The 18305-nt window shown below is 43.6% G+C and overlaps 1 protein-coding gene across 2 annotated transcripts in view; it reads right to left on the bottom strand.

The window, feature by feature from the left end:
* Window positions 1–2386: 2386 nt before the first annotated feature.
* khnyn (KH and NYN domain containing) overlaps window positions 2387–18305 on the bottom strand; it is a 16711-nt gene continuing 792 nt past the window's right edge. Inside the window, exons 2-11 of one of the 2 annotated variants that reach the window (XM_063186487.1) lie at window positions 18159–18305; window positions 16810–16944; window positions 13417–15490; window positions 12907–13177; window positions 9519–9649; window positions 8598–8694; window positions 6422–6529; window positions 5797–5898; window positions 5417–5579; window positions 2387–4742 (exon numbers count right to left, since the gene is read on the bottom strand). The exon at window positions 18159–18305 is cut by the window's right edge and continues 125 nt beyond it. In XM_063186487.1, the coding sequence (XP_063042557.1) occupies window positions 4482–4742; window positions 5417–5579; window positions 5797–5898; window positions 6422–6529; window positions 8598–8694; window positions 9519–9649; window positions 12907–13177; window positions 13417–15490; window positions 16810–16944; window positions 18159–18305 (3489 nt within the window). In that variant the 3' untranslated portion in view covers window positions 2387–4481. The remainder of the gene's footprint in view (window positions 4743–5416; window positions 5580–5796; window positions 5899–6421; window positions 6530–8597; window positions 8695–9518; window positions 9650–12906; window positions 13178–13416; window positions 15491–16809; window positions 16945–18158) is intronic. The other variant, XM_063186488.1, reaches the window with a different exon arrangement.

Raw genomic sequence — 18305 nt, 5'->3', positions numbered from 1 at the left:
TTGTATTCATTCATCACATTTTGGAACCATTCTTCTTTGAGCAAAACATTATACATTTTGATTTAACATGAATCAGAAATGGTCTTTATCTAGACAATATTAGCAAATTCAGAACATGAATTTGCGTCTACTATGCTAGTTCATACAAACTTTAAACATATTTTACAATTTTAAATGATATCTTCAGGAGAGATTTTAAGGTAATTTTAGGAATTGCGGCCGCCATGGACAGTAAGAAATAATAAGAAGAAGCTAATTTCACCAGGCCTATGGTGATGTTGCCTGTTTGTCCTTCAATATATTATCCTTCAAATATGCAGGAAATTGTGAGTTTCCTGATGTTGGCCCAATCAAGAACAGTAATACATTCTGTAATACATTACAGAAGTTGGCATACTATATTGTTGCAAAATGCTTATGGTGACAATTTACAATGCATTTAGGCCATATGCAAGATATTGTATTCTTTGACATACCTGAAAATTGCACATGTGCATTCAATAGGCCTACATAATTTTACCTGTGCCCAAAATATAGAATTCAGCCTTGGGTTTTCAGCTTTGAATTTACCATCTTCTTGTTATTTATTTATTTTATAATTTATTATTGCATAGTCCCCTGAGATTTCTGCCAACAAGGTGATTTTCATGGCTAATGGGCTTGGGATGCAAGTTCAGGTCTGATCATCCTGCAGATGGCCGCCTCTGGAGAGGGTGTATAATGTTAAGGGCCGAAACACCCCATGACCCAGAGGAACACTACTGATGATGCGTACCACCATTCACCTATATTTCCACGAAGTGTATGTGCTTGCACAAGAATAATAACAACTCATTCTGTTTTCTGAAAACTATTTACTTACTTACTTACTTACTTACTTACTTAGAGAACTACAACATCATCATGAACTCCACCAGCGAACCCACCACCTTCCCACTGCAATATGAGAATGCACACTATAGCATTAGAATGTCTCTGTTCCAAATGGTGGGTCTGGGTGCTGGTCTGCCAGCCTGGGTCTGGGCTGTTACATTACTCAGAGCTAGAGGAGGTCGACCCTCAGCCTTCATCATCTTCCTCCTCCTCAGTGATATCCTCGAGCTCCTTGACAGTCCTTTCTACATTGCACAACGTCTCGAGATTATGATATTGAGATCGAGATTTCTCTACAATACATTGCTCATCTCCAGGCTGTGTGGTTTGCCTTTCCACCAGTTGGTGGCACTGCAGGGCACCTTGAAGCTGAAAGAAACTCTCTGCTTCCGCTACAGGTGTTTGTCCTCTCAAATTGTGTCCATCCCCAGTTCCATCATTCTGTGGACAGCTAGCGTAATTGCAGTCTTAGATATTGGACCTGTTCTCATATTAGTGCCTGTTGGGTGCACTTATATTACGATACTAACCACATGCATCTTAGCCTGTAAGGCACCACGTTCAATCTCCTACACTGGCATGAATACAGCCCTATACGTGACAATTGTTGCTGGGTTCACACTGATTTTTCTATACGGACCATGTATGGGTACTTTCATTGCATGTGGATTTGCCCCTTACTCTCCATGTGCTCATGTAATAACAATGTCTGTTTGCATCATGACTTTGCGTTTGGTTGCTGACCCTCTGCTGTGTATGCTGGTCTGTAGGCTGGTCCCCATGGCCACCATTACACACAGCCAGGTAACTCCACACTGATCACAGATCAGATGTTTTTTTTTTTTTTTTTGGTAAAGTAGTGTTTACAGAATTTCACAGAGAAGGTATTTTCTTCACATTCACTTTACTTATGTCATAATGCAAAGTCTTGCACACGACCCGCATCACTGTTGTGTACATTTTTTTTTAGTTTGCTAAAAATGTTAAAAAGGCCTAAAATAAAATAATAATACAAAGATAGCGCTTCACAGACCTCAGACCTTCAAGAGATTGAAGAATTGAATAAATCAGTAAATAGAATAGAGGAAATATTCTTATCTGATTCAGCTTGTCATTTTGTTTCAGGTGCGGCCTGTCATAACACACATGCACGCACGCACGCACACACACACACACACAAATAGAAGGAGCCTAACATGCATGGCTACCATATTAATATTCTTCTATATTACATTATATATTAATATATGTCATAATTTGAACCTTGGCTATACAGCCCAGATTACATTTAAGATTATTAAGGTTTGCTTAAGGAAATAAGGTTGTCAAGCAATGCCCTCTCCCTCCTCATACTGAACCTGTGGCAGAATAGCGAAATCATAATGTGAGGGCACAAAAATAAGAATGGCCTATTAGCCCAAAGGTCAATATGACATAATGATAAAACGAAATCATACTGTGATTGTGAAAACAGCACAAACAAAAAGATCAAGAAGAAATATTACTCAAAAGATATTTTCCAAAAATATTTCACATTCTTTATTTATGTGAAAGAACTCATCATGTCAGTAGGATGTCAAGTTAGACAGAAAACATGTGTTAAGAGAACATGTGTTACAATAGCTAAAAAAGAGACCAAAATTCACAAAATGAGTCCGTCAGAACAGGGACGTGTGATTCAATATTGTGATTTTGACAACAGTGAAAAGATAAAACAATGCACTTTAGAATCAGCTGTTGGACAGAGACACATATTTGACCAATGTCATTGTTGGGATATTTTATGTATGACCATCCTAAAATTCTACATCTGGGAAAATCACATTTATAGATTTAAAAAAATAACATCTTAATTAAAATCAACCTCTTTTCAAATAGCCATACAAGAATGAAAATAGATAAATTGCAATAATTTCAAGGCTTTTCATTTGAATCAAATGTGTACAGTTTCCCCTAATTGCTAACACACATTTTCTGGAATCATCTCATATTCTCAAAAATCTACAGAAAAATTTAAAAGATTCACACACGGTGGGCAAAAACACTCACATCTGCGAAATGAACAATAAATAATATACTCTCTTCTTAAACAGCAATTTTGTTGTCAAATGACAAACACAAGCCATCATTTCAGTTTGCGCTCATGAACCATTTGAACATTAATGTGCATAAAGCACTATACTCAGCATGCCTTATTTTCTTCAGTGTATATTTGTGGGTATATTTGTGTTGTAAAATACTGAAATACATTTTTAGACTAAATTAAACAAATCTATTTTGCATATTTAGCTGACACTGACATCGCACATTGCACTCATTGTAAAATACTAGGTAACCACATGAAAATGATTTCTTGTATTACATATTTTGCCGTTCAACAACTCAAAGTTATGGGTGAACTCACTGCGTCTACACATCTATTCATCAATATCACATGTAATGTGTGTCCTTATGAAGCTATGATTGCTAATGTTAATTTTATCATTTGTTCATGAAAATTCTGCCAAATCCATAGAATTTTGTGTAGTGTTTTGAGAAAACATGTTTTAGAACTGAAATTTAGTGTACAGAAGGAACTGTGCTTGTGTTGCTATATGGGTGAGATATTTTCAGAGTTGTGCCTCAAGTACCAGAAACTGTGTGTTAACAATAGAGAAAAACGGTAACAATTTTTTTTAAACTTCAGACTAATTTTGCCAGCGCAGGCCACATACTATCAAAAAGAGAGAACAATGACAATGAGTTGAGCTTTTTAAAAACGACTCTTAAATTTTAACAGCAATGTTGAGATGCTAAATAAATACATATTTACAAGCACATATTAAGACACTAGTTAAAACATATAGTATAAAAATAGTTCAAATCATCTCAGTGTTGTGACTGAATAACACAGCCACAGTTTGCCAACAAAATAGAGAAAATGTTTCAATACAAATTTGGCATTAAAACATAGCCATACAATTTGGGAAAGAGGCATGATAAGAATCATATCACAGAAAATACATACATACAAACTCTTTGGTCTTGCAAAATGATTGGCAAAAGAACCCTCTACTCTCCCCTTTTAATGACTTGTAAACTCTTGGGGAACAAAGTAAGGTCAATGGGATAAATATGGCTAGATATCAGATGTCAGATGACATGAAGTTAAGGCTAGCAGTGCATATGCGCTGATTTTCATTCATAATTTGTAGTCTCATGTCATCTTAGTAGTTCGGGCTTGCGCTCATCCAACTGCCCACAGCTACACAAAAAGATGCATGCATGTTCTCTCTCTCTCCCACAACGCACTCATACATGCACACACACACGTATGTTATGTATGTTATGCAAACATTCACACACACATACTCACCTTGAAGGCCGGCAACTACAGGCAGTCTCACCTTCCCATATCACACATACACACACACAAACACTAAATGCACAATCCCACCTACCCATATCAAACAAACACAAAACATAGTACCCCAGGACCCAACACACACACACACACACACACACACACACACACACACACACACACACACACACACACACACACACACACACACACACACACACACACACACACACACACACACACACACCTCTTCTTCTCCTCCCCTCTAGTCTCCGGCGGTCTGCTGCTCCAGTATAAAGTGGGAGAGCATGTTGACGTCGCGGAGCGTGGGGTGGTTGGATAGGGCCGAGGCCACGGCTCCGGCCTGGCCGGGGAACACCTGGGTCAGGCTCTCTCGCAGCCGGCACGTCTCCTCCGCACTCCGCTGCTGCTGCTTCTTCTTCGCCCCAGTGACGCCACCGGGGCCGCCGTCCCCTCGACCTTTAGGCGCTTTACTGCCCCCTCCTGGCCTCACCAGCTCCCAGCCCTGGAAATAGTAAAATAGTAATGATAATATTGATTAATATTAACTCACTGAATGCTAATAACGCCTAAGCATGCCAATTCAAATCCCAATGTCCCGTACAAATGTTGCTTAAAGGTGGACTGTGTAATATTTTTTTTTTTAGTAGTTCTTTTCCAGAATTCACGCTGTCCATTCACAAATGTTACCTTTTTAACAAATACTTACTACCATCATTAATTTCTAATTCTTCATTATGACTGGGAAAATTGCCTTTTACATACATGAAAAGTGGGATCTTCTCCATTGTATGCCATTTTTAGCTGCAAAACGTATTGTCCCTTGGTCATACTAGTAAATATTAGTTCACTCTTTAGTAAATATTCATGAATAGATCAAATTTGGCAATAGGCAGCACAGTTTCAATGTGCATCCATATTACACAGTGCACCTTTAAGCACGTCAATGCATTTTTTCCAATGTGGTATTGTGGGCATAGAATTCAATGTTCTGTATGTCTTGGAAAAAAACACCCAAAATGCTGAAAATGCTCTGGCACAACCAAAAAGAAAACCACTTGCATACAACTTCACTCTTTTGACCATGCGGCTCAATATGCTTTACCACACCAACAAAAGCACAGGGTTGAGAGAGTTTGTAAGACCAAGATCATGTATTGTGTTGATGCAGGTCCATACCCAGAGGTCTGCAGCATGGTCAGACTGGAACTCCTCTGGTGCTGGGGCTCGGCTGCCCCCTAGTGTGTGGTCACGGAACTGCGGCAGCTCAGACTGAAAACGTTGGTGTTGGTTTTGGTTGGAGTATGAAGAGGGAAAAGTGTGACTGCTGTTCATGGCGGATCTGCAGAGAGAGAGAGAGAGAGAGAGAGAGAGAGAGAGAGAGAGAGAGAAAGATTTATGCACATCAAGCAACTTCTAAATGTTGTGCAGCAACTTCTCCATGTCCTCCACATTCTGTAGTTATTTAATAACTAGATAAGTCACATACAGTATATAGTCGTCATAACAGCATGTATCTAAATGAGGAACTGGAGTTTGAGCGTGTTCCTGTACACTACCTCGGCTGCGAGCGAAGGAAGTCATTGAGATGAGGCCCGTCTCTGCCCAGAGGATCATCTGGAACCATGAAGAGATCCCCAACAAACGTGTACTGGAGCAGGCTACAACACATCACAATAGATGCATTACATAACAACACCAATCAATTTCAGTTGTTGCAGCATTATTGCAAGACACCTTGCGAAGCACAAACATCAATTTGTGATGGAAAGTTCTGACTTGATTTATTAGCATTTATTAACATGGTGCTTATATACTCATTGATATCAATAGTAATTTTTTAATACTGTATATTATTCAGGGATTTTTTTTTGCCTTTATTTGATAAGACAGTTGCAGATGATGACAGGAAGCGAGTGAGAAAGAGAAATGGTGGAGGATTGGCAAATGACCCGGGCCGGAATCGAACCCGGGTCGCTGGTGTAGTAACCCAGTGCCCTACCGTTAGGCCACGACAGGACCGAAAAGCTAAATTTTAATCATTCTTAAAAAGACTACTTGTCAAGATGACAACAGATGACAAGAAAAACAGTGTAAACTTTTTAAAATGTAGTTTTTTCCTTGATATGTCTGTTACTGTTATTCTTCAAATGCATTAATTACTCATTAAGATCGTCACTCTACCTTTTCCTAATGATGTCCTTCCACTGATATGATTCGTCAAACAGATCTCTCATGTTGTCATTCGTCACAATCACCCCACCTGTCTTCTGGGCAAGCTGAAGCATGAACCTGACAAGAGAAATAGAAATACCGGTATAATGAACATGAAAACTCTGTTCCTGGGCATAAACATTTCCGACATCTTCTGATCAACAAGGAGATATATGAACCGTGTATAAATCGGTTCTATCTAACGTAAGAGTTGCGTTCAGAAGGATACAGCTGAGAGGGGGTTGCTCACTTGCCATTGGGGGGCATTAGTCTATTTTATGTTATTCCAGTGGGGTGTTGACCAGCTTAGGGTGTTAGATCATATTGTTTACCATCCTACCTGGAATATTATTACATTTTTCCCCCAAATGAACTTGTATCTGATCTGCCAGTCTGCAAAAAAATCAAACCGGTCCTCAGTGCAAAAATGGTTGGTGACCCCTGCAGACCATATGCCACTACTCCTCTACCCCACCTGTTGCATGTCTGTGTCAGTGAGTGGAAATAGCTGGTGCGAGAGAGACGTCTGCAGCACGCTGAGTGTGTTTCTAAAAAGCTTTTGCTTGAGCGGGATCACACTAGTGTAGTAATTCTCAACGGGGACTCCACAGCCCCCAAGGGGGGCCTTAGAGTAGCCTGATTATCATCGACTTTCAAATCTCTTCGAGACTTAGTCTGACCAAGAGCATAACAATTAACTTTTCCCAAACAGCATATCCCAAATGGCCTCCCTTGGTTTGGCTAATGATTGTTTGCTTCCCAACAAAGTGGGAGGAGTTCCCGTATTTGCGGGAACTCAGAAAGTACTTGCATTGACTCGACCTGACTGGTAGCAATGCTGAAGCTGTTGCGTCACTAGGAGGGCACAGCCTGGCTAGCATTAGAGAGCCCTCGGAGCCATTGAGAAAGCTGACAGGGGGCACCCGGGGTTATTATCATCATCATGATGATGGGGCCTAGAGGCTTAGGATAACTTAGGGGGGAGGGTGTTTGGGGCATTTGTTCCAAAAGGTGGTGAACCTCGCAGAGAACCTTGTAGTTCAGCAGTGTCCTAGTGGTTAGGGAGGTGGTCTTAAGACACTCGTACATCTCTCTACACCTCCATCCATGGCTGAAGTGTCCTTGAGCAGGGCACCCAACCCCACATTGCTACAGGGACTGTAAGCAATTGTCTGTAAAATAACTTTGTCGTTTTGGATTAAAGTGTCAGCTAAGTGTAATGTAATGTAATGTAATGGCATGGGTCATCTGTGAACCCCAACATCCATGTAGCTTCCATGATGTCACACACATTTGTCCACATGTTGCCATTGAGCAACCCATTGTTAATTAGACACAAAGTTTCCACTACTCTGGGGCCAAGTACAAATCAAGTCAGATAAATACAAATGTGTATCAGTGTTATGCTGTCAGAAAGCTATTAGCGAAGCCAGTGCTTACAGGCATTTTTTTCTCATTTGAATTTGCCATACTAATGTGTACAGAGGGCTTAAACAGATACATTCTTCCATATGTTTCCATATGTATCCCGCCTTAGGCTGGCCGCACACCGGCTCCGACAGCACTGCGGCGCACTTTTGCTTCCGACAGAATTCGGACCCCCAAACCCAATTTCACACGAACATTGAATTGATAGTCAATGGGCGGCGCCGACAAAATAGAACTTGCCTCTAATTGCTATCCGACATCGGCGAATGTCCGCGGACATCGGCGCCAGTGTGCGTGGTTCTATTGAAAACAATGGAATCAAATTTTAGCTGAGCAGTGCTCAGCACTTTGTCAGAGCCGGTGTGCAGAAGCCCTTAGTGTGTACAGAGGCCTGTGACTGTACATTCCAGTATAGAACATTCTAATCTTACAGACTGAATCTGAGCAAGATACCAGAAAAAGAAAACAGGCATACAAAGAATTATGCATATCTATGTTTGTAAAATCCTTTGTAGCGTCATGTCCTTCGATTAGACAAGCACATTTTGTTGTTCTTTGATATCATGTTTCTGACCGATCAGTTCCTGTACTGCTGACCGACTTAGCTGACTATAGTTTGAGCATGTGAACATGTTGTAAAGGCGGCCATGATGACTATGCATGTAAAGAACCACGCACACGTACACACGCACACACACACACACACACACACACACACCTGTCGTCGTAGGAGTTGATTCTTTTCCCCTGGACTTCCCGGGACGGTGTGTATGACAGCAGGCCAAGGCTGCTCAACTGAGTCAGATACTGTTGCTCTGGAGAAAGAGGACACACACACACACACACACACGCACACGCACACGCACACGCACACGCACACGCACAAATATATAGAAACATATAGAAATAAAGACAGATTTTCATAGTGCTCATCACAGTAAATTAACATTAAAGTACAGATACACATCACGAAGAAAATGCATGATAATGTGCCATAATACTTTGGAAACAGTTTGGAACAACAGTGGCTAAAAAGCTTTAGAAACACTTTGTAAATAATGAATAATAACCAACAGACACATAAAAGTTGCAGCAGTACTGGAAGTTTGTTCTCCAAAGAGTAAGAATATGAAGCCATTGGATATAGAAGTGTCCAGCAGGAAAACAAACATCAAACTCAGATTCCCACTCCGCTGGGAAAATGTAGGATGGTTATTACTCATTTACAAGCACTTCAAATGTTTTAAAAAGTTGCTTGAAAAGAGAGAAAAAAAACTTTTCTTCACCAAGGCACTCGAAAAAGTATAGTTAAAAATGTCTATATCATTATGACATGTCCATTAAGGACTTTAATATTGCCCACGCGTAGCGGCAGTTGAGCCTTCTTCAGGGGGTTTCTCTTTTCAAGCAACTTTTTTGACATTGAACCTTGAACCAAAGAGCACCCACAAGAATACTTTTTTCATCTTTCTGAAGGGACTGAGCACACCTCTGACTTCCAAACATTGTTACTTCAAATGTTTTGTTTACAATTATTTCCTTTAAAAAAAATGTTAATAACACATTTAAAGGACTGTTATTCTGTAGAGCTTGATCATTTCACTATGACTTCTGTGGTGATGGTTTGGCCATTCAGTACCTTTGACTTTGGGGTCCCTCTTCTCCCTCCACTGGGGTAGGAGGGCTGAGATCTGGCGGTGGCCGCGGTCCCAGAAGTGCTGCACAGCCAGGGCGATGCCCCGGCACGAGAAGAACTGGCCTAGGCCATGGCTGTGGGTGTGGACACAGGAAATCATTAGAGAGTAGAGTAGAGTAGAGTGCTTTTATTGTCACTATATAAATATAGTGAGATTATGTTTAGTAGCAACCCACAAATGCCCACAAAATAAAAGATATAATAAATAATATATAAAAATCCATAAAAATCTATGTGCATCTCACAGTATCGATAGTCCTGAAGTATTGAGGGGGGGCAGGTGACGTATTGAGTTCAAAAGTCTAATGGCAGTAGGATAGAAACTGTCCTTCATTCTCGTAGTGCAGGCACGCAGAGTCCTAAAGCGCCTGCCAGATGGTAGAGCCTGTGACCAGGGTGTGTGTGATCTTTAAGGATGTTTAATGCTCTGTTTGTGCAGCGTGTATGGTGGATCTCCTCAAGTGTGGGTAGTTGACATCCAATGATTCTCTCTGCTGTTTTAATGATGCCCCATTTACATCGAAAGTGGAGGAAACTGAACTCTCAAGATCAGTCTCATTATTATTTATTAAACCACCATGTCAACAGCAAGCACGTTTTGGCCCTTAACCAATCATCAGCATACATGTATAGGCGAGCTTGCGAGTGCAGGTTTCTACACTGTCCTTGCTCAATGCTAGGAAAATAATTCGGCGGTGTCCTGCATTCCTCCGCCACAGGTGTGGTAATCTAGCTAGTCAACATTGCTCAGCAATTATCTGACATGGGTGTGAATATCTCTCCATTTTTCACACCACGGGTGGCTCATACTGTACTGGTTTTGTACGTAGTCAAGAAATGAAGAGCTCTTTTCTAAAGTGCCATGTTCAGAGATATTCAATAATGAAGTGTTTCAATGTTTTTTTCTAATAATATTGTTGAAATCACCTGTTTTAATATTTGAATTTGTTATGGACATATCAGATCATATTAACCCAGTACCAATTTTCCTGATGCTGCCTTAAAATATTATTGAAAATATATATTTATGAAAATTGTATTTCAGAGCATTTTGGAAAAGAGCTCTTAAAATGTGCTTCCAAAGACATGTAGTGATGATATACCGTATTTCCACCTGGGGACCTAGCCTGGGAACTCCCATACTGCCTTTAGTTCTACACAATCGTTTCGATCTGAAAGACAGTATGGCGAGGATGACTCATAACGTACAAGATCATGGGATCTGTGTCATAATGGCCAAGCATTCCGACCTTAACAGTTTCTCTGCCCAATCAGAGAGCAGGGCAGTGTGTCATAATAGCCAAGTATTCCGGCCCCATACGGAATTTACAATAGGCAACTCCCCAGACCTATTCTCACTTGTGATTAGGTCTGGTGTTAACCAGGCAACTGGGCACCTATGCAGAGGCACTTAATTTCATCAATTAATGAATAATAAAGATCTATTCATAAATGAATGACAAATAATTATTTAAGAATGGATCATTAATTAGTATTTAAAGTATAAGTACATCTGACTACATGAACAAGGCCAGAAGAGTTGCAAGCCTTTTCTATACCAAAGGTTGTGAGTCTTGTTCATACCAAATCCAAGCTGGATTGAAATCCATGCACTGACCCTGGTTGATCTCAAACCTCTCCACTAGCACTGTGGACACTGAGGAATCACTGGGTCACTTTGGGTCACTGGGGGCTATGTTTTACTGCCCGTGCTATATACAGACTGGGTTGAAAAAATAAACGACATTGCTCCACATGGGGGAGGGTGGTGTGTCTCCGTACCTAAATAACTGTGTGGAGGTCGCCTGGGATAAAAGTGACAGCTATGTCAGACATTGGTCATATCATTGACCATTGGGGAAGACTATGCAAGTTTCAACGCTGCAAACTACCACTGTCTTCATACAGAAAGTCATTAAGACATACAGAATGTCATAAGGGCATAGCTGGTGCCTATTTCCAAAAATATATTTCAGCATCTACAGTATGCTCCACGTGCCACATCTTCATATCAAAACACAACAACAAAAAATGCAACAAAATAGTCAACAGAGCCGATGTTGGTAAAGCAAGTTGCAGCAGTGCTTTGTTTTTGCCAGCGATGTAATGATAGGGATTGATAAAGTACCCCTATTCTACTCTGCTCCACTCTAGTCCAGGCAAGTTCCAACAATGACGGGCAAAAGGCAATCCATCGCAATGCAGGCACTTTTCTTAGCTTCTATGTTCACATAGCCGCTGTGAGCAGGGCCGGATTACTGCACAGGCTAGATATGGCTGCAGCCTAGGGGCCCCCACCTGCCAGGGGCTCCCTGATTGTCCAAAAGTGAAAAATTTACAGAATTGTGACAAGATGTAATATTCAAAATATATCTGTTGTGTTCAGCACAGTTGTTAGACATGTTATCCTTAATTCCTAACTCATAATTATGATGCTGTCTATGTAAATTTGTCACGAAATTTGGCTTCTGAGGGGGGCCCACAGCAACCTGTAGCCTAGGGGCCCCAGGCTACCTTAATCCAGCCCTGGCTGTGAGTTTCAACAGTTCTTACTGACCTCATCGCAACATTGCTAACATGAATGATGACCGGATGCAGGTTGGGTTCCCTGGGGTGCAGGGTGCAACTATACTTTATCTCTTTAACTCCACTTTATCTTCGATCAGTACTGTACACAATTCTACTACATAGTCACCATGAGTTGCAACAGAACTTACCTCATGGCAACAATGCTGCCATCAGTGATGGCTTGACGCAGGTTGGGATGCCAGGGGTCATGTTACACTGTTCCGTGATACTATGGGGCACGTTAATTTCAAGCTAATACAGTATTATTTAGAGATGCACCGTTTCCTGATTTTTAGGATCCTGCCGGATACCGGATCCACTGCTTAAGCTCCTGCCGGATCCGGAACCGGATACCGGATCCTACGAAAGGGTTGAAACACATAGCCTACTGGCACACCTGGGCCCTTTTCATTACGTTGGCTGGCTCAAACTATTTTTAGATTCATTGGCTTACTGCCACACTGCCTGCACTGGCCACTTCCAAAGTTCTTTCACTCCATGCAGCAATTGGGGTTGTGAGAGACTGACTGAAAAGCCTAGGCTAGAGATGCACCAGATCCTGATTTTTAGGTAACTGCCGGATACCGGATCCACTGCTTAAGATCCTGCCGGATCCGGATAGTCTGAAAAACCCTATTATCCTGCCGTTATCCGGAACCGGATCTTGGATCCTGTGCATCTCTAGTATTATTACAGTACTCTATTCTGCTGTGGTGTTCTGTACTCTACATAGTCACTGTGAATTACAACAGCACTTAATTACCTCATGGCAACATTGCTGGCGTCGATGATGACCTGACGCAGGCTTGGATCTCCGGGCTCGTCGGCCAGCTCCAGCTGAAACGGCTTCTGCAGGCTCTCCAGGAAGCGCCGTTGCCCGGTGACGATGGGTCCAGCCCCTGCTGCTATCGCAGTCGGGGGTCGGACGTTCTGCCTCAGGTGGGGCCTGGAGGGGAAGGACGCCTGTGCAGGGCCTGGCGTAGGCACGAAAATCTGTTGTGGGTAGAGGGGTCGTGGTGGACCTCTGATGGGGGCTGATGGCAACAACAAAAAATTCTAAATATATAGCAAGGCAATACAGTCATGTATAGTAATATTATGTATGGAAGTGATACATGAAAATGACAACAACAGCAGTGTTGGCATATATAGCAAAATATATTGGATAAGATGAACCTATGTGCATGTACTAAATGATATGTCTTGCTTGACATATTGCAACATAAATTGATTAAATTAAATGAATAATTAACAATCGTATCATATGGAAGACCTGCTTGTATTTGGCCTCCTTTGTGCGACTGACCAGGGTTGGGTGCTCGAGGCTGGCCTGGATGACTAAAGGTGTTCCAGTTGGTTGGTTTGGTCTTCCCAGCAGCTTCGGTTCCAGGAGGCTGAAAACGTTGAAGACCACCTTGCTGTTTGTTTGTGGCTGTAGTCCTTTCCGTATGCGGCGAGACCTCATGGCTTTTGTCACCGTACGCTTGGTCGATGAGGTACCTCTCGATCGCTGTGTGTTCTGAAAAAGGTTTGGGTGCATTCTGTGAAGTCGGTTCTTTGGTGGCCTGTGGTCTCACTGTGCCTACCGTTGTCCTCTGATAGTCGCCTTCCCTCTCAGTCTGTCTCGTTCCAACGACTGTTCTATCCTTCACATCTTTAGTAGCATTCCTCCTCTTCTCTTCCTCCAGCTCCTCCTCTTGCCTTCTTCTCCTCCTCGTCCTTTCCTCCTCATTGACCAAGCCATCCGAAACGTCAACCGACTCTTGAGGTCTCTGCTGTCCTTGTCGAGCCGCGTCGAAACCAAAACCAGAAGCAGAAGCGGAGGAGTTTGCTGCTGCTGCTGCTGCTGCTGCTGCTGCTGCTGCTGCTCCTGTTGCGTTTGTCCCAGGTGGCTTGCCGTCCTTCCCCGTCTGCCTCTGGAGCTCCAGGACCACCTGGTGGAGGCTGACCTCTGGCAGGTTGCTGCACACCTCCTGCACCTGCTCCTCCGTGTAGCCGCAGCTGGCAGCCGCCTTCTTCACCACACCCAGGACAAAGTCCTCCTTCTCCTCCTCCTCCTCAAACTTCTTATTGTCCACCTCTTTCCTCTTCTCCTTCTCCTGCTCTTGTCTGCTCGTACTCCTCCTGATCCCTCCTTCTCCTGCTCTGCTGTCTGCCATGCTCCCTGCAGCACTGTGGCTCAGTGTTGCCCCTCCTCTCTCCTCCAACCTCCCATTCAGGCCTGACTCCCCTTCAGCTCCATCACCTGACCTCCTGCTGCTGCTGCTGCTGGTGTGGTTCTTGTTTCGGGTGGTGTCCACCTCCTCCCCCTCCTCCTTTGTCCTCTCCTCCCACTCCTCCTCCACCACCACCTCCATGTCGCCCTGCGCCTGCTCCCGGTCCTGCTCCTGCTGCACCAGCTCCAGGATCTCGCAGGCGTCCCGCGGGCCCGTGCGGGCGATCACCCTCCGCACGGCCTCCTCCCGGAAGCCCATGGCCGTGAAGAACTTCAGCAGGAGGCTCACGTCGTCCTGGCGACCGTTGCCGCCACCAACACCACCACCAGCACCCACCGGCAGGCCCGTCGTCACGGGCGACACCTCAACAACATCATCATCATCGTCCTCGTCAACAATGATGTCGATATCGGAATCTTCTTGCGGGATGCTTCTCGTCCATTCAGGAGGCTGCGCTGCCTGGAGACCTGGATCTCTGATGTCCACGTTGGTGACCTCTGTGGGACCCAGAGCAGGGTGGGCCCCATCTACAGCTACCAAACCACGGGTGAAGGGGTCAAATGGTACTGCTCCAGGCGGTGCTACTCCAGGAGAGGTAGAGGGTAAAACTGTGCCCTGCTGCTGGGGCTGTGCACTTGCCTCCATTGATGTGTTTGACTGAGATGGAAGGAGCAGATGTGTGGTGTTGTTGCTGCCTCCTGGTATGTGCTGGTTTCTGTGGTCAGTGTGAAGCTCTGGGATCGTGTTGTAAGACTCTTTGTCTAGGGCTGTAGCCCCCAGCCCTGCACTGGGCCGGTCAAGGTCTGTCCACGGCGCAAGAGCAGGAGCCTCGGCGGTCAAGGTCGAGGTAGAGGTCGATCCCCAGCGGCTGTCCCTCACTAATTCCAGAAGGACCTCCTTCACCGTTGCCGGCAGCACCAGCAGGTCCAGCGTGTGCCGGTCGTCCCACCTCTCCACCAGGGCCTTGAAGGCTCGACGGGAGTCCAGGGACTCGCCTGCTCCCCGCGCCCCAGCATCCATGCGCCGACCCTGGCTGGCCTCGTACCTCTCCACCAGGTCCACGATGAGGGAGTAGGCCCGGACCGCAGGCTCGGCCAGGCCGGAGATGAGCACACAGCCTGGGGATCCCACCTACACCGGAGTAGGGGAGAACAGAATACAGGCAATGTTTTAGAGATGGTATCAAAATGATGCAGACATTAAACAATTGTGTGATAATGTACAACATATGAATACATATACCAAATCTACCACCTACTGGAAAGAAGCTGCAGATGTAGCAAGTGTTTCATAAGGTAAAGATTTGATTGGATGAACATGTTGGCTTGCTTTGCAATTAGAATTATGTTTTTATTTTAAGGCAAAATCGAGTACAGAGCACCTCTAAAAAGATAGAGGTACAGAAGGAATAAAAATTCATACACAAGAGGAGTAGAGTGTCAAAACATAATGAAGTAATTGCATGCATTAGATCCCCACCCATTCCACACCCTTTAAAAAAATCTACTGGCTATTTTATGTATTGTCTTCAAATGTTGTGTCGTCGGATGCCTTTGCAGGTTATTGGTTTCAACTTCTATATTAGTTTGTGTTAGTGATTCTGAGTTCAGGAATGTAATCATGCGTTGTAGTAACCTTGCATCATTTCCAAGAATGTGGTTCTAAACCTGAACCTTGAACAATCCTTCTCAACTCTTAGCTGCCCTCTTTATTTGGTCTTGGCCTGAATTAGCTATCTACCATATTTAAAGTGGCATTCCACCAACCCACCATTCAAAGTTATCATGCTAGCTTTGAACTGCTTTGATATCTTAAGGTTATTGAACTCCTGGTGAAATGGGAAATAAACACACATTTACAGAAATATGCCATAGGCCCATGTTTATTTCTTGCTGGATAGATACTTTGAAATGCAAAACACAACATGAGATACAGAAACCTTCCCCCTGCTCGTGTAAACCAAAACGTTTGGTTGAGGCCAGAGAGAGACAGACAGAGAGACAGTTTCGTGCCTTTGTATACTCAACTCATATGCTGTGTTTTACGCTTCTTCAAGTAGTTTGGCGACTCACATTGAACTGCTTCTGTGTATGAAATAAACTGGATTGCCTTACTGTACAGGGGAACTGCTAAAATTAGAACTGTTTCTATTCATTGATACTGCAGCAACAGAAGGCGCAAGCAGGGAGCTATTATATAAACTCAAGTGAGGAAGTCCCTGCCCCTTGAAATTCAATGGGAAATGCCAACCTTGTGATTTCCCCAAAAAACTGGACAAAAAAATCCTTAAGTCAAAATAGTTTCAAACAACTAATTTCTGTCCTAGCTGTACTGTACTGTATGTGCAAGTCCAATGAGTTGCTGGTTGACGTAAGGTAGAGAGAGCCGGTGGGTAGAGCAGAAAGCTGCATTGAGGCTGAAGCTGAAGCAAATCTTGACCCCCTCCTTACCACAATATGAGCCGAAGTGTTTCTGATCAGGCAGTCCATGAACAGCCCTCGGGCTCCACAGAAGACACAGTGAAGGACCTCTGGGTAGAACACTTCCTGCTGCTCCTCCTGGTTCACTACGCCCTTCACAAAGAGCTGTGGGACCAGGCGAGAAGACACAGTGGAGAGATGGCATGATGATGGAGACATGACATAACACAGCACAGCATGGCACAGAGGAGAAAAGCACAGGACAACACAGAACAGAACAGCACAGTAGAATGCAGTGTAACATAACAGAAGATAACTTCATGTGACGTGACATGTGATAACAGCACAACATAACATCACAAAACAAAACATGACTCGGCATACTGCACTCACCATCAATTTCCTGCACCTTGGCTGCACTTAGTTTGTTATGCCTTGCCCAACTCTGTATACCTCTAAACACTGGTGGCTTGTCAGTGTCCGCTTTTGTTTTGGATAAACGTGTCTACAAAGTATAAAATGTGATGTACTTTGTAGTACAGAGCCCTATAAGATGTCCCTATTAGATGTCCTAAAACGCACACACATATTCACACACACACACACACACACACACACACACACACACACACACACACACACACACACACACACACACACACACACACACACACACACACACACACCTGCAAAGCCTGGCAGACAGATGAGCAAAGAGGAGGAGGACAAGAGATCAGGGTAGTGTGACTGTAATACTGTACTGTAGTGTAGTACACTGTGGCCAGACATTTGTTTACCAACATGGAGCAACTGTGGCTTATAGGAAGAACTGTGGTCTAAGGGAATAACGTCATATAACGTCATACGTCATATAGAACAGTCAGCTACATAATAACAATGACAATTTAACCTGTTTGTATCAGTATTGGGTTCTTTTAAGACCAGGGGATGGTGCCGGATTCGGAATGGCTTCATAGAGAGCTGTCATGATCTTCAGGCAATGCCGCAGGTTTGTTTAATTCTAATTTTAAACTTTGTTAGGCCTCCATACCTCCTCACTGTACACCTCAGTGAAGTCAAATAATCAAATCTTTCTCCAAACGTGACAATAAATCCTAGGCCTACAGAAAATTCTGTGTTTTATGAAAGTCAAACATCAAACCTAGTGATTGTTTTGATGAATGTCTCGCTTATTTGCTTTATGATGGATATGTCGTTGGAGGTTTTTGTTGTTGTTTTTTTAGCCTATTATTATTCACTGTGTAGACTACTCACAGGATGTAATTCTAAGTTAGACGGACGACCAGATGACTTGTGCGTCATGTCATCTTGCCATGACATTTTGACTCAGCTGTCAACGCAGATCTTCTTGACCTCACCTTGGCTGCTTGAACGTCACCCGTTGTCCCCTTCAGCTGCAACCACATGAGCCCGGTCTGATGCGCCTCCGCCTCCACCTCCTCCACGGCTATGTCCAGCTCCACGCCGAAAACGCGCTTCACCGTCGGCTGGAGGTTCAGCACGGC

Source organism: Engraulis encrasicolus, chromosome 21 (genome assembly GCF_034702125.1).
Source record: "Engraulis encrasicolus isolate BLACKSEA-1 chromosome 21, IST_EnEncr_1.0, whole genome shotgun sequence".
NCBI lineage: Eukaryota > Metazoa > Chordata > Actinopteri > Clupeiformes > Engraulidae > Engraulis > Engraulis encrasicolus.
Note: the sequence above shows the minus strand (reverse complement) of the source record. Positions and strands in the feature narration are given on the sequence as shown.